Source organism: Hemibagrus wyckioides, linkage group LG02 (genome assembly GCF_019097595.1).
Source record: "Hemibagrus wyckioides isolate EC202008001 linkage group LG02, SWU_Hwy_1.0, whole genome shotgun sequence".
Classification (NCBI taxonomy): Eukaryota; Metazoa; Chordata; class Actinopteri; order Siluriformes; family Bagridae; genus Hemibagrus; species Hemibagrus wyckioides.
This window is the reverse complement of record NC_080711.1, coordinates 23,011,428-23,026,230: the sequence shown is the minus strand read 5'-3', so window position 1 is coordinate 23,026,230 and position 14,803 is coordinate 23,011,428. Positions and strand designations below refer to the sequence as shown.

General features: G+C 37.3%; 1 protein-coding gene across 3 annotated transcripts in view; it reads right to left on the bottom strand.

Annotated features, from left to right (window-relative positions):
• Nucleotides 1-5,700: 5,700 nt before the first annotated feature.
• The window catches only part of LOC131343355 (transcription factor COE3), a 103,425-nt gene continuing 94,322 nt past the window's right edge, over nt 5,701-14,803 (bottom strand). For 2 of the 3 annotated variants that reach the window (XM_058374972.1, XM_058374981.1), the window contains exons 14-16: nt 13,145-13,330; nt 11,001-11,090; nt 5,701-9,726 (exon numbers count right to left, since the gene is read on the bottom strand). In XM_058374972.1, coding sequence (XP_058230955.1) covers nt 9,695-9,726; nt 11,001-11,090; nt 13,145-13,330 — 308 coding nt within the window. In that variant the 3' untranslated portion in view covers nt 5,701-9,694. The remainder of the gene's footprint in view (nt 9,727-11,000; nt 11,091-13,144; nt 13,331-14,803) is intronic. The other variant, XM_058374991.1, reaches the window with a different exon arrangement.

The following is a 14,803-nucleotide window of genomic DNA, read 5'->3' as shown; positions in this document are numbered from 1 at the left end:
TACAAATGCATTTCTTAAGCTAATCTAAAATTATTGTGTCATTCAAAGCTTATGTAATGAATTTTGTTTCATGAAAATTCATAAATAAAATGGTGCTGCTGTTGTGACAGGTGCTGCTGCTTTTCACCTGAGCTGTGAAGTGGGATTGAATGCAGCGTTTCCCCTCATATGATTCAGTAACACCTGTCATTAGTGGTGTTATCAGTCTTATCACACACACACACACACACATACACACACACACACACACACACACAGGCAGAAGAGTCAACGCAACATGATCCGCTACACGGTCATAAACCTCTGGTGTCCTGGGAAGCTATTCTACAGCTCTGATGCTCTCTGACAATGATGACGATGACGAGGAGGAGGATGATAAAGATGGATCGCTTCAAACTTTCGAACACCTGCTGAAGGACTTTCGCGCTCTGCTCTCGCGTAACTCTATCAGCTCCTACTGAAATATTCACCCTCTTCAGAGCAGAACCATCAGTTTGCACAAAACATGGTTTCAGTAGTCACTCAAATGGAAACATGTTTTATTTTTATCATCTACTTTTCTTTTTTTTTCACGTTTCCTACTTCCCACCCAGCCGTGATTCCACGTGTTTTATTTTATTTAAACTGTAACATTCCCAGTCTTTTTTATCATTCAAAAAATTCCATAAAGCAATGTCTAGATACTAAACTAAAACTACACTTAGCATTAATGTTAGCTTAGATTAGTAGGAAGCTTAGTAAAGTGTGAAAACTTTACAAATACGTTGTGTGAAGAACGTTCTCCGAATGTTCAGTGACGTGTCCAAAGTGTGAGTGTTTAATAGCAAAATGACATTCTCATGACTCATAAAAAAAATTGGAAAAATAATGAATAATTAATAACTAACCTCAGAAGTTATTCATTTGATTTTTTTTTAAATTGTTTTTTCCTTTAAAACTTTTTATACAGCTATATTTTTTTTTATCAAAAAAGCTGATTTAAATAAATAAAATATTAATGCTGATTTTTAGTAAAGCATTTTGGTGAAAAATTTTGACTTTTGCGCACCATTACTTCTTCTCTTTTTCTTCATGGAGATGGAAATCTGGTGTGAGAAGCTTCCAGCATGTGAACTTGACATTTAAATAAATAAATAAATTTATAAAAAACCTGGGTTTTCCCCTCACATGAAGGACGTGGTTTGTTCTCAGCATCTTCCACACACTCACACTCTCCCGTTTGTGTTTTTAGCTAAATCAGCCGTAAACCACCCGCACCGCCGAACCCTCTCAGAAGCGCCTCAGCCTCTTTTCCGTTCCGTATAAAACATTAACTGCGGAAACGCTTATTGAACCGCCACTAACGGACGTCATTTTACACACGGCTCAAGCTGTTCCGCTTCCTGCGCCGCTCGGTAGCGAGCGACAAAACTCTTGGCCCTGTTAGACCCAAGCTGAACCGTGAGAAAGGCTCTCACATGCTGACGTCCAGGTTCCTCGCTAGTCTGAGGGTTGCTCAGTGGAGGCAAACCCAGGAACCCTTAGGGTATTAGATTTAACTGGAGCATTTTTTTTTTTTTGGTAAAAATGTGGCTAACGAGTGGAAATTTGGCGTTTGAACAAGCTAATCTAGATCCAGCTTCCTATTACAGCATCACACAGTGTAAAGACTCGCTACATTCTCTACAGTAAAGCCTCGCCAGATACTTTCAACAACTTTCTGTCTGGAATTCTGAGAAATATCTACTGTACTGACAGATAATCTTTTTCCAACAGATCCTATCACGCTAAAAACATTACATTAAAACACCTGAGATCGTGAAAGTCACAGCAAAACAAGCCACTAAAAGTGTTTAGCTGAAGCAAAAAGGAACCTATTTTCTTTACTTCTTCCATTAATTTGTGTTTTTTAAAGAAAACTAGCTAGCCAGAGCTTAAATTGTAAACAGGAAGTAAAGCTTAGTGTTTGCTTGCTAGCCAGAAATGAAACCTTGAACAGCGAGTAAAGCCAGGCAATGCTTGCTAGGGAGTTAGTCTTTGCTTACTAGCCAAATATCGAATTTTAAACTGAAATTAACGCTAGACAATGCTAGCTAGGTAGTTAGTGTTTCCTTGCTAGACAGAGCTTAAAATTTAAATAGGAAGTAAACCTAGACAATGCTAGCTAGGCAGTTGGTTTTTGTGGGATAGCCAAAGCTTAAATTTTAAACAGGAAGTAAAGCTGGACAATGCTTGCTAGGCACTTATGTGCCATGATGAGGAGATCATCAGTCTTATTCACTTCACCTGGAACCGGTCATAATGTTATGCCTGATCGGTGTATTTTGATCAATATCTACTTCTGTAAATTTACCGTCTTGGACTCTGTAATGCTGGAAGAGGGTTTTTTTTTTTTTTTGGTTCACACTTTGGGAAGTTCGGATCTTCCCGTTTCCGGTGATTTCAAGTACCTTAAGTGGCTTTTCATGACTCTTTTGGTTTGATCTCATGTGGCTGCACAAAGCTAGAAACAGAAATCTGTGAATGCTGAGTGGAAAAAAAACACAGCACAGAGTTTTGGCGAATCCTCGGTTATCAGACGAGGCATCAGGTGGAGTCAAAACACGAGTCGTCCCTGACTCAGAGTCAGCTAAACAAACCAAACAAAAGGAAAACTAGACCTTGGAAAACAAAAGCTCAGACCTGGACGAGGTAAAACTGTATAGCAAGATAGAGAAAGAGTGAAGTAAGGATTAGCACGAAACAGGAGAACACAGTAAGATAACAAGCAACAGACTTCTTCTTCTTCTTCTTCCGGCTTTTCCCTTCAGGGGTCTCCACAGCGAATCGTCTCTCTCCACCTATCCCTATCTTCTGCATCCTCAACACTTACACACACTAGCTTCATATCCTCATTTATTACATCCATATACCTCCTCTTTGGCCTTCCTCTTTGCCTCCTGCCTGGCAGCTCCATGTCCAACATTCTCCTACCAATATACTCACTCTCCCTCCTCTGGACATGTCCAAACCATCTTAATCTGTCCTCCCTTTGTCCCCCAAACGTCCAACATGAGCTGTCCCTCTGATGTACTCGTTCCTAATCCTGTCCAACCGTATCACTCCCAAAGAGAACCTCAACATCTTCAGCTCTGCTACCTCCAGCTCTGACTCCTGTCTCTGTCTCAGTGACACTGCCTCTAAACCATACAGCATGGCCGGTCTCACCACTGCCTTGTACACCTTCCCCTTGATTCTTGATATCACACAGAACTCCCAACACCTTTCTCCACCCATTCCAACCTGCCTGCACTCGCCTCTTTACCTCCTTCCCACACTCTCCATTACTCTGGACTGTTGACCCCAAGTACTTAAACTCCTGTACCTTCTTCACCTCTTCACCCTGTAATCTTAATAACAAGCAACAGACTAAACCTGTTTTTACACCACATTTCACAAGTCTTCTTCTTTTTCCGTAATTTATTCCTAATATTCTCGAGTGAGTGTGTTCAGTACCAAAAAAACCTGACGAATCACATCTTTAAACACTTTTTTTATTTCCCCGACATTTGCTTAACATTTGAAGATAGCTGATAGTGCATGACCTGCGTGTTCAAGGTCTGTGTGTGTTCTTTGGCTCCGTGGCTCCATGTGTGTGTGTGTGTGTGGGATGGGAGATATGCAAGGCTCCGATACACTCCCACACACTCGGCAGATAACACACAGGCTTCCTGTCGGTTTGATACGACCTCTGATATCTAACAGCATCAAAGTGTTAGAGTTCAAACGAGCCGACGTTGTGCTTTTCAGACGCACGTGCCCATGTGTACACACACACACACACACACACACAGAGAAAGGTCTTATTGTTTGAGAACTACCAGGAACAAACCATGCTTTGTTTTTTTTGGTTATTTTTTTTTTCAATTTGTAAAATGTATTAGAAATTTTTTATCTAGTCCAGTCACGCTATTAAATGACGTCTTTATTTATTTTTATTCATTTTAATTAAATAAATTATTATTAAAGCTATTTTAATACTTTTTTTAAATCAAATTTTATATATATATTTTTTTATTTCAATTAAATAAAATAAAGAAAAATGGATTTCTGCAGAAAACTCGAGAAAGTTTATTTGGTTGTTTTTTCTCAAGTTATTCAGTTAAACAGAAAGACAAGATGATTAGGATAGAGTGACAAAACAAAATTACCAAATGTTTTTTAGCATCTGAGATCGGGAACTTTACGAAATAAAATGAGCCGAAATTGAAAAAACAAAACAAAACAAGAAAACAAAAAAATAATGTTGAATATTGTTAAGATTGAAGAGTGAATATTTCTCATTATGTCTATGAATCTATGCTAGTTAGCTAAGTTTCTAGCCGTACTGCTATGCTAAGCATGCTAAACTCACATACACATAAACTGGAGTTGTATTTAGAAGAAGAACAGAGGGCATGAAGCCTTATTATCACCACACATACATTATAGCACAGTGGAATTCTTTCCTTCGTGTATCCCAGCTGAGGAAGTTGGGGCCAGAGCGCAGGGGCAGCTATGATACAGCACCCCTGGAGCAGAGAGGGTTAAGGGTCTTGATCAAATGCCCCACAGTGGACAAATCACAGTGGACATATCCCAGCTGAGGAAGTTGGGGGTCAGAGTACAGGGGCAGATATGATACATCACCCCTGGAGCAGAGAGGGTTAAGGACCTTGATCAAAACCCATGTGTCATGTTTCACATTTAAAAAGTTTAAACATCATTTATGTTTGTATTTTTGTCCCAAAATCTTGAATTTGTCTAACTACAAAATCTTAATCTCACAAATAAAAGTATAAAAAAGAAATTGTTTTTAATGATTTAGATTTTGTTTTTTTTTTTGGCTTTTTTCTTTTTACTTGCAACAGGATTTAGAATCCTGACAGCTACTACATCTCAATAAAGATTCCAATTATAAAATACTGTATTAAATCATTTAATAATTTATTATTTATTTTAAAATGATGTATTAAGTTTTTATCTTTAAAAAAAAAACTTTGAGAATGAAATTAAATTGCATTTAATTAGTTATTTCATTTTATTGGATTTTTATCTCTTGTTTTTTTTTTTAAGTCTTAATTTAATAAGCCAGCAGCTAATAATAATAATTAATTATTAACTTCATAATTATTTTTTTTCTGTCCTACCTTTTTTTAAGATCTCACTTTTTGTATTATTTTTATTTAATTGTTTTTTAATATCTTTTTCTCTAAAACATTAGTTACTATGGCAACAAAACCTGGAATACTCGAAAAGCTAAATAACTGAGAACCAAATAAATAAATAAAAGAATAAAAGAATAAATAAATAAATAAATAAATAACTGTCTGGCTATTAAATGAATTTTCATTAAATTAGTTTTTGATAATTGATCATTTGCTTTTTTATTGTTTCCCCTCGGTTTTTGTATTTAATGTCTTTTCTCTCAGCTTTTTTTATTTATTCATTTTTTTTGTTGTTACACCATCATTTAATTTGGAAAATTTGCATTTAATTAGTTATTTCATCTTTTTATTGACGTATTATTATTTTTTTTTCTCCCGGCGTATTTTAATGCCTTTTTTTTTTTTTTTAATATCTCCGCTAATTTGATTTTAATGGTCGCGTTAACCGCCGCTATAAAACTTAAACCGTCTCGTCGTCGTTATTGCTGTCATTAAAGCATCCCTTTTTCAACGACACACAGATTTTTTGTTTTGTTCAAGCCAAATGTAATCTTTATTAGTCTGTTTCTGTACAAAAAAACCACGAAATCACAGAAAAAAAAGAAAGAAAGAAAAAAAATAAAACATGCATTTATGTACAGCACATTTATGTGTGAGAGGAGAGACGAAAGGGTTCTCCTCGGGGTTCTAAAGACATTAATTAAACATTGTGCTTTTGATATACTTTCAATATATTTCAATATTTCACAAAGATCAGAAAGCAGGACCTCTAACCCTTTTTAAAAAGTAAAAAAAGAAAAAAGAAAAGTCCTTCTTACACCCTAAAACGCAACACGATGACAGGATAGACAGGAAGTGAGTGTGTGTGTGTGTTGTGTGTGTGTGTGTGTGTATAATGGCTCAATATGTGACATAAATCTTTTTCACACGTACAGAACATAAATAGCGATGACTCCAGTCCGTTCTTTCCCGTTCAGGACGAAAAAATTATTTTTTCTTAAAAAGATATATCTCATATCCTCACTCATCAACTCACCCTAATTTTTAATATGAATTTACATCTAAAATTGAGCTGTACATATATTTATTTATACCTGCACCGTTTCCGTTACCGTGACGATGTCGTACAAATAGAACCTTCGATAGCTTCGAATCTGATTTAAAAAGAAAAAAAGTAATTAAAAAAATACGGTCAAATAAATAGATTTCAATTTTTAAAAAAATGTAAAATCTCAGGATCTCAGTGGGTGATGTTGGAACGTCGAGGTGATGAAGTGCATTCTGGGAAAATCGTACCTTGAAAATGACGCTTTTTTTGCTTTAGCTGCCAAGCAGGAGGAAATTTTCTACTGATTTAGCTGCTAGGTTTGTTTACTGTTGATGCTGGAAGCAGCCATTTTGATTTGATGTCACTTGCTGCACTCGAAGGTGAAGTTTTCAGTCGAGGTTGTTGCTGTAACAAGCGGCGAATTTGATTTCTTCAACGATTAACGCTGGATCATGACGGTGATCAAGATGACGTTTTTCTAAATAAAGAAAACGTTATAGTGTTTGTGCCAAAATTGATTCAAAATGTTGTATTCGTCGTTTTATTACAGGATTTGTGTTATTTTATCGCAAAATCGTATATACAAATATTTGCATACGTTCCAGTTTACAATTTGAGCCTAGCTTCAAAAGGATGTTACTTGGTGCATCCGTAAACTCGAACATAGCAGCCAGCTTCACCCGCTGAGATCGATGTTCCTGATATCACTTTTCAAAACAAAATCCAAACCGAAAACGTTTGTTTCTTTCTTTTCTAGCGCAAATCTTCGTTTGTTCTGTTTAGCTAGTTCGATAGTGTCAACCATGTGTCATGAATTCGATGTAAACAGCATGTTTAGAATAATAGTTCATTTTTACACCGCAGTGCTGGTGAATTCTCTGTTCTGATTGGTCGGAATTTTGCTTGTTTAGTAAGCGATTACAGAAAACTCCCCAGTGGTCCAGGACAAGATCCCGCGCTTTCATTGCCGTGGCTCGGCCTGGGCAGGGTCGCTAACCCAGCTACTGAAAAGTTAGCTCTCAGTGCCGGTCCCAGGTTGTTGTTGATCTTTCAGCTGCTCCCTACGTGTGGGAGAGGTCGCCACAGCGGACCAACTGGGTCTTAACAACTGGGCACAGGTTTTACCCCGGATGCCCTTCCTGACGCAACCCTCCCATTTTTATCCGAGCTTGGGACCTTTTCCTGTCACACAATCCAATGACATTTTTCATGACACGCTGTCAAGAATCTTTTCACAGAAGCTTCCTAAAATAAATACAGTTTCCGTTGTTCCTATCTGCTGGATAAATCATACGGAATGGCAATAACGTGCTGGGTAACGACATGGTGGTAATTTAAGTTTTTTGAATAAATTCATATATTAAAGCTGAGCTCATTTCTATAGTGACAAGTCTATACAAATGTAGCCACAAGAATTTAGTTCCAAAGTCAAATAATTAATGATTTTTTTTTTTTCAGATTTTGTCACTACAACATCATTCAGGACCATCACGCTAATGTGTGGCCAGGCTTAAAAGTTTCAAAGAAGAATAACCACCATGCCGCATCGTGTCATCCAATCAGATTCAATTCTTTATTCTAGTTATTAGAAATTATTCTAGAAATTAGGGGGGAAAAAAGAAAAAAGAAAAGAAAAAAAATCGGAAGGGTTTTTCAAACCGCATGACTTCGTTTTGCATTTAATGCATTTTGTTTATGTAATTCACATACATTCTGTGCAAAAATTCTAAAATCTGAATTTTACAAAAACTGCTTTTTTTTCAAATTTCGCACCTAAATTCATATTTTGCCGCCAAATTTTCCTCTGAACCAAGTATTACATTCAGGGCATCACAGTGGGCTGAATTTCTAAATTTGATTTTTCATCAATTCTACTATTTCTACTCTAAAAAAATTATATTTTATAAAAACCACTACGACGCTCAAATAGAACCGTTTCAGAAACCGCGTGCTGACCAATCATTCATCCCGGTCATCACCAAAGTAACAAAATAACACAAACACACCGCTGCATATGCCTGTGTTTTCGATTTTTTGCACCCATTTCATACCCCCTCCCCCACTCTATTTGTTTGTCGCTATATAAAACTGATAAATTTCTCCGGAGAGTTTCTTCAACGAAAACAGTGCAGTTAGAAAGAACGCTGATGAACGTACACGGGTTTTTGTCACAAAAAACTCACAGGACGAGGAAGGCTGTGAACGAGAAAAATGCTGTTTTACAGAAAGAAAAACTTGAAATATACAAATTTTTTTCCCTTTACAAAAGTGGTGAAGAGTACATCCTGCTTTTTAAAAAAAAAAAAAAAAAAAAAAAAAAAAAAGATGACCTGACATGGAATTTTTCTGGGTTTTTTTCAGTTTTTACAAAGAAAAAAAAAAGAAGAAAAAGTTGACTTTTCACACTTTTTTTTTTTTTTTTACAAGATCTAAAAGGTATTAAGACATCAAGCGATATGGGATACTATAATTCAGGCCTAAATCACCAAAGAAATCTCAAATCTCAAACATACTTTTTTTTTTTATAAATACATACAAAAAAAAAAAATAATAATAATAATAATTCACAAGAAGTTCAACATTAAATGTCTGGTACCTAAATGTGAATAAAGTTGCAGAAAGCATTCCTGGTGTAACTCTAGCCATCCACACAAACCTGCGACTCTCTAACGTACCTACACGCTCATCGACTCGGCGTTGAGAAGAAAGAAAAGAAGATAAGAATAAAAAGAAGAAAAGAAAAGAAAGATGCTGAACCTTGTGCATGGGTATCAGGTTAATAAGATCAGTCTGGAAAGGATGGATTTGTTTGAATGGTAGAAAACGTGGAACACGTGGTAGAAATGGACGTTGGCGAGACTTCGTACGAGCCGATGATTTCGAGCGGGAAGAAGTTAGCACTTTTAGCTAGCTTTCCTCATTTCTTCTCAACCTGGCTTTTTTTTTGTTCCCCTTTTTCCGCTTGGCTCTCGCTCCGTCATTACGTGATGAAGTTCACAAATACAAACTAAAATTAAACAAGGTCCGCTCTGCATGCAAATGAAAAAAAATAAAAAGTCCGGAGCCGAGCCGCGGGTCACGCCTGCATGTTTTCCTCCGAGCAGTTCAGTTGGCGTTGAAATCATCTCCGATCTAGCTGCCTTCGCATTCGTGGCTTCGGCTGCTGTTTCTTTACAAAATCGAGTCCCGGAAGATCAGGAGATGACGTTGGAAAGGGGAGTCGATCCATCCGACGAAAAAATATCAGACGAAAGCAATTTTTGTTAGTCTTTATCTCTTTTGTTTTTGTTTTTAATGCACTTCGTCCAGGTTGTGGAAAAGATTTCTGTGTTCTTAATTTTAAAAAAAATCCTCCATGATGATGATGATGATGATGTGAGGATATTTTCTAAGATGCTGTTTGAGTCGGTGAGTTCTTGAGAATCGTGGAGTTTTCTATTCATCAGGTGAAGCTCAATGAGCACAGATTTCTCCTCCTGCTTCACATGGGAGGGACGATGAGACCAGCCATGGCTGCAAAACACAACACAAACACGATCAGCGACCAGAAACCAGAAGCACAATTAATTAGCCATTTTTTTTCTTTTTATGAAAAAATACCTTCTAAGTCTTTACTTAGAAATACGGATATAAGACCACGTCCTAATCCCATTTAGGATATTTAAAAAATAATAATAATAATAATAAATCGAATTTATCGAATAATAGTTGAATCAGACGAGATTTAAGCAGACAGTCTACAGTTCCATCAAAAATAATTTGTCCTCCATAATTATGTCTTTAATAATATATATAAATGTTAAATTACAAAGTTGGTCTGGATCAGATCATCTAAAAAGTCAGCGCAGGGAATTTAAAAAAATATATATTTTACATTAAATTTTTAGCGTGATTGACACATTATTACACTATTATGTTACATGCTATTTTTAAAAAATCATATTCAAAAATGTACATTTTAGCTTTCAAATCAAATTGTATCATATCAAATCACACCACAAAAAATCTGGAAATTTTGAAAAAAGTAAGGAAAAAAAATGATTTGACATAAAAATATAATTTTGGATAAATATTTACTTAGAAAAAAATTATGAAAATATGATTTAACCCAAACACATTATGTTATTCCATTTTATTTACTTATAAATAAATAAATAAATAAATAAATAAATAAATGTAAGAGATTTTGTACAGTTTATATAGTTACGAGCATTTATATATGATGAAAATTCAAATTTTACTCTTAGAATAATAGATCATAGATTAAATAGATTAGAAAAATAGAAAATAATCAGATTGAATTGTAAAATTAGAGTTATGGATTAATTTTTTAGGTGCTATTACATGCAATACTATACTACATGCAAGAGTAATTTTTTTAGCAATAAATTTGGAACAAAAAATTGTAAATATGGATAAACTTTCATTTATTAATTCTGTAGAAATGAAAAAAATAAGAAAAAAAACATCTAAAATGAAATTTATCACAATAATAATTTGGGGAAAAAATATGGTTATGGATCAACATTAACCTTTAAAATTTGGAGAAAATTAAAAATAAAATTATTGTCATAATTTTTTTATATACATAAACATCAATCCCTATTACAGTGACAGATCAGGAAATAAATCCCGTAGTTATGGATCAACTTTGACCTTGAATATTTCTGTAAGGTGTATTTTTTCTGGTTTTGATTCATTTTTGTTGATTAGGACGATATGAGCCTAGGTGTTCTTAGGATCGTTTCTCATTGGCTGAGAGGCAGGAGAGGGGGTGGGGTGCTCACCCTGTAGACTGCTCCCATTGGTGCTGGTGCAGGTGGGGGGCGGGGAGGTCTGAGGCCGCACGACGGGGGCGAAGGCGCTCTTCTGTTTGACTGCAGAGATCATATGAACAGGAGAGAATGAGGAAGAGGAAGTAATGGAGGGGTAGAAAGTAGAAGAAGAAGGGATGGATGCAAAAAAGAAAATGCCAAAAAAAGAAGAAGATGATGATGATGATGATGATGATGATGAAGATGATGAGGAAGGATCAATAGGGGAAGGGATGGTGAATGAAACAGACACACATGCAGGTGTCCACACACACACACACACACACACGGATGAATGAATGAGTGAGTAGGTGATCGGGAGGACGCTCATGCTGGTTATTAGGGCGCGGATGAAGTGCAAAGGTACGACTGGAAGGGAGCAGGAGGATGGGGATGCGAGAGGATGCTACCGGAATGGCAAAGTTGATCCATAACTCACATAATCCATAAGTTACATCTTTTATAGAGCATCACAGACAATTCTTAAGTAACAGCTCACATTGAACACAGCATTAATGGAAAAAAAACAGCTTGTCTTTCAATCCAGGCACACAAAAAAGAAAAGGAAAAAAACATGACACCAAACATGCAGAAGAAAAAAAACTACCTGGTGAATCTACCCACGATGCATGATTGCGTTTCAGAATACAGATTAGCCGAAAGCACATTCCTCCTTGAAATGCTAAATCTATTTTCCCAGCCAAGTCCTTTGTGCTAAAAGCAAATGAAATAAAACCCTGTCGCTTTGCTCGCCACCGTGACTGCCAACCATATGCCAATCAAATGAAACACGAGCACTGCGGACAGAATATATGAACTGAGTTACAACAACTCGAGTACTTAAATGCACAGCTCCATTACCCAAGAGGGCGTATTACACATTCGGCCCATTCCGACGTGCCTAAGTAGAAGCATGTTGTTTGAATTTCATGCCATTGACGTATAAATTATAAAGCAATGGGAAAGGAGAATCGACACTGGCGGCTAGAGTTCAGCGTAGACACTGAGCGGCATGAGAGGCATGTTAATGTGTTAGTGAGGATGAGGATGAGGAGGAAGATGAGCATGAGTGACAGTAATTAGTGATGGTGAGACTTTTTCAAAGCCGAAACCGTCTCTTCCTGATCTAGCAACCAGGCTAGACAACATTGGATTTTGTTGCCTCCTTGTAGGGGCACTCAAGCTTTGGATGTAGGAAATGGGTCAGATATCAGATACAGCCCAACAAGTGTACAGATAAATGACCAAACCACACCTGAACATGTAAATTACTCATGCACCAGTACAGAAACTTGATAAACACCTTTATAGGAAAATTATCAATGACAGACTATCAATAGGTCAACAGGTAAACATATAGCATACACCATCCCAGACAGACCATAAAAGCTCCTGTGCTAGTAGACTACAGAAACACCTGCACAGAACCTACTCAGGTAGACTACAGACACATCAACATGGGAAGAATAAAGAACCCCTTCAGATCAACTACAAATAAATACTGGAAACACCCATACAAATAGAAAACACCACTTGCCCAACAACCCTTGTGCCAGTGGACTACAGAGACACCTGTACAGTTAAAATACTCCAGCACCTACACAGGTAGACTATATATACATCGAAGTAAGAAGAATACAGAACCCCTTGTTCAGATCAACTACAATTAAGGTACTGGAAACACCCATACAAGTGGACTAGACCTCCTGGTCTGTGGTCTGGTAACACCCGTGCCAGGTAGAGTATACCTGGGCAGTTGATTATAGAAGCACTTGTTTAGGAAAACTACCAGTCGACTATGGCAACACATGGACAGGAAGCCTAAAAAAAGCCACCTACAAAATTAGACTGTACCGTACCCTGTAGCATCTGTTCAGGAAAACTACATAAGCACCTCAACAAGCAAACTCTACCTGTACCTATGCAGGTCTAGAACCTTGTCACAGATACCTCAAGTCACGTAGTCACCAAATACCTCAAACAACAGTAGGATCTTTGTTGTTTTACAGGTCAACTACAGCAACACCTGTACAGGTATTCTACAAGCATGCTGCTATTGATCTGCTTTTATTGTTGCTTTGTTGGTGCTTTATAATGCTAGGGTCATGTTTACTCACTTGCGTAGGGCGAGTTGGCAGTGGATCCATTGAGGAAGCTGGGTGAACCAGGCACGCCGAGGTTGGTCATGCCTGCGGCTCCGTAGCCGTTCATGGTGGAGGTGATGGTGTTGTAGTTGGACTGCTGAGGCGTGGAGCTCGGCACATAGCCACGAGGAGACACGCTGTTGGAGTTACGTGAATAACCTACAGCATGGGACACAAGCAGCAGGTTTAGAACAGACTTTGTTATTAGAACTAAGTATGTTGTTCTAGTACATTTTTATAAGCTATGATAGCCGAATGTATCCACTGCAAACATGTAGGCCTAACCAGGACACACCGTTCGGATGTGTGTCGAGGGAGAGAAAAAAGTGAGAGAATGAGAAAGAGTGTCAGTGCTGCCCTTCCACTTATCCTCCTAACATGTGTTTCCCATTCTCTCTGTCTCTCTCTCTCTCTCTCTCCTCATGTCCTGCTGAATTTCTCAGCAGGAAGGCCACTGATGGAGTGCTGGCCTGCTGGCTGAGTGTCAAGAAGAAAGAGAACGCCAAGACACACACACACAAACACACACACACATGCATGAGCTGAAACTAAAGCCAAGCTTGCAGAGTCTTCACATTGTCCAAATCCTGAATACTGACAGGTGGAGCTGGACTATCTCATGTGTGTTCAGTAATCTGATCTACTTCATTCTTATACAATGACAGCATATGAGGACATGGCACCTTGACGTCCACACACACCTTCTCAGAGAGGTCATAGCATGGATGCTTGCACACAGGACAAGAAGTAAAGTGAAAAACATGGATGTCATCATGCAGTACTTCATTCTTGAGATGAGGAGATAATTAAATAATGCTTTAGAGATGAAGCAATATCTTTAAAATTATAGTGTGGCCAAATTTTACCCCAAGATCAGGCAATATGGTTATCTGAACTTCAGTGCTTTAGTTCTGTGCTTGTGGTAAAGATGTAAGGGAAGCAATTATGGCTACTAGTTTTGCACTACCTAAATCATCGGAAAACGGTTAAACAGTTTTGAATCCTGAATTTTGATCAGATTTTGTCATAATGTAAGAAAATATTGCAGACCTATACAGTACCTGCAAAACTCCCAGCCTTTTCAACAATCTTTTCTACACTTATCTGGCCACAGGTTTCAGAATCTTAAAAGCTGCTATTTCATTGGCTCCCAGTAGTGTATACATACTTAAACAATTAACTTTTGATAGTGTTATGTTTTTAAATGTTATCTGAGACCTTTGAGCAAAAACCATTGGATATTTGCAATTTGTCAAATAGACCCTTCCTGTGAAAGTAGGTGCTTCCTGGCCACATCTAGTGCCAAAAAGTACCAGAACTGGTACAGATCTGCTTATAAGACTAGCATAACCCATGCAGAAAACAAATTTACATTTGTAGGTCTTCTTAAAATGGTTTGTTTGAAAGATCAGTAGCTTAGCAAACAGTTTAAAATCAGCTGAATAGTAAGAGGAAACAGAGCCAACTGTTTAAATCAGCATATACATACAGTACAAAGTATAAGAGCCCTTGTGTGTGTGTGTGTGTGTGTGTGTGTGTTTTAGGGTGCTTTTATGCTCTTTTCCCATGACCTCATGGGGTTCTGTAGGTGTTCTTTCCTGTCTGAATGAGGAAAGCAGATGAGCAGCGAGA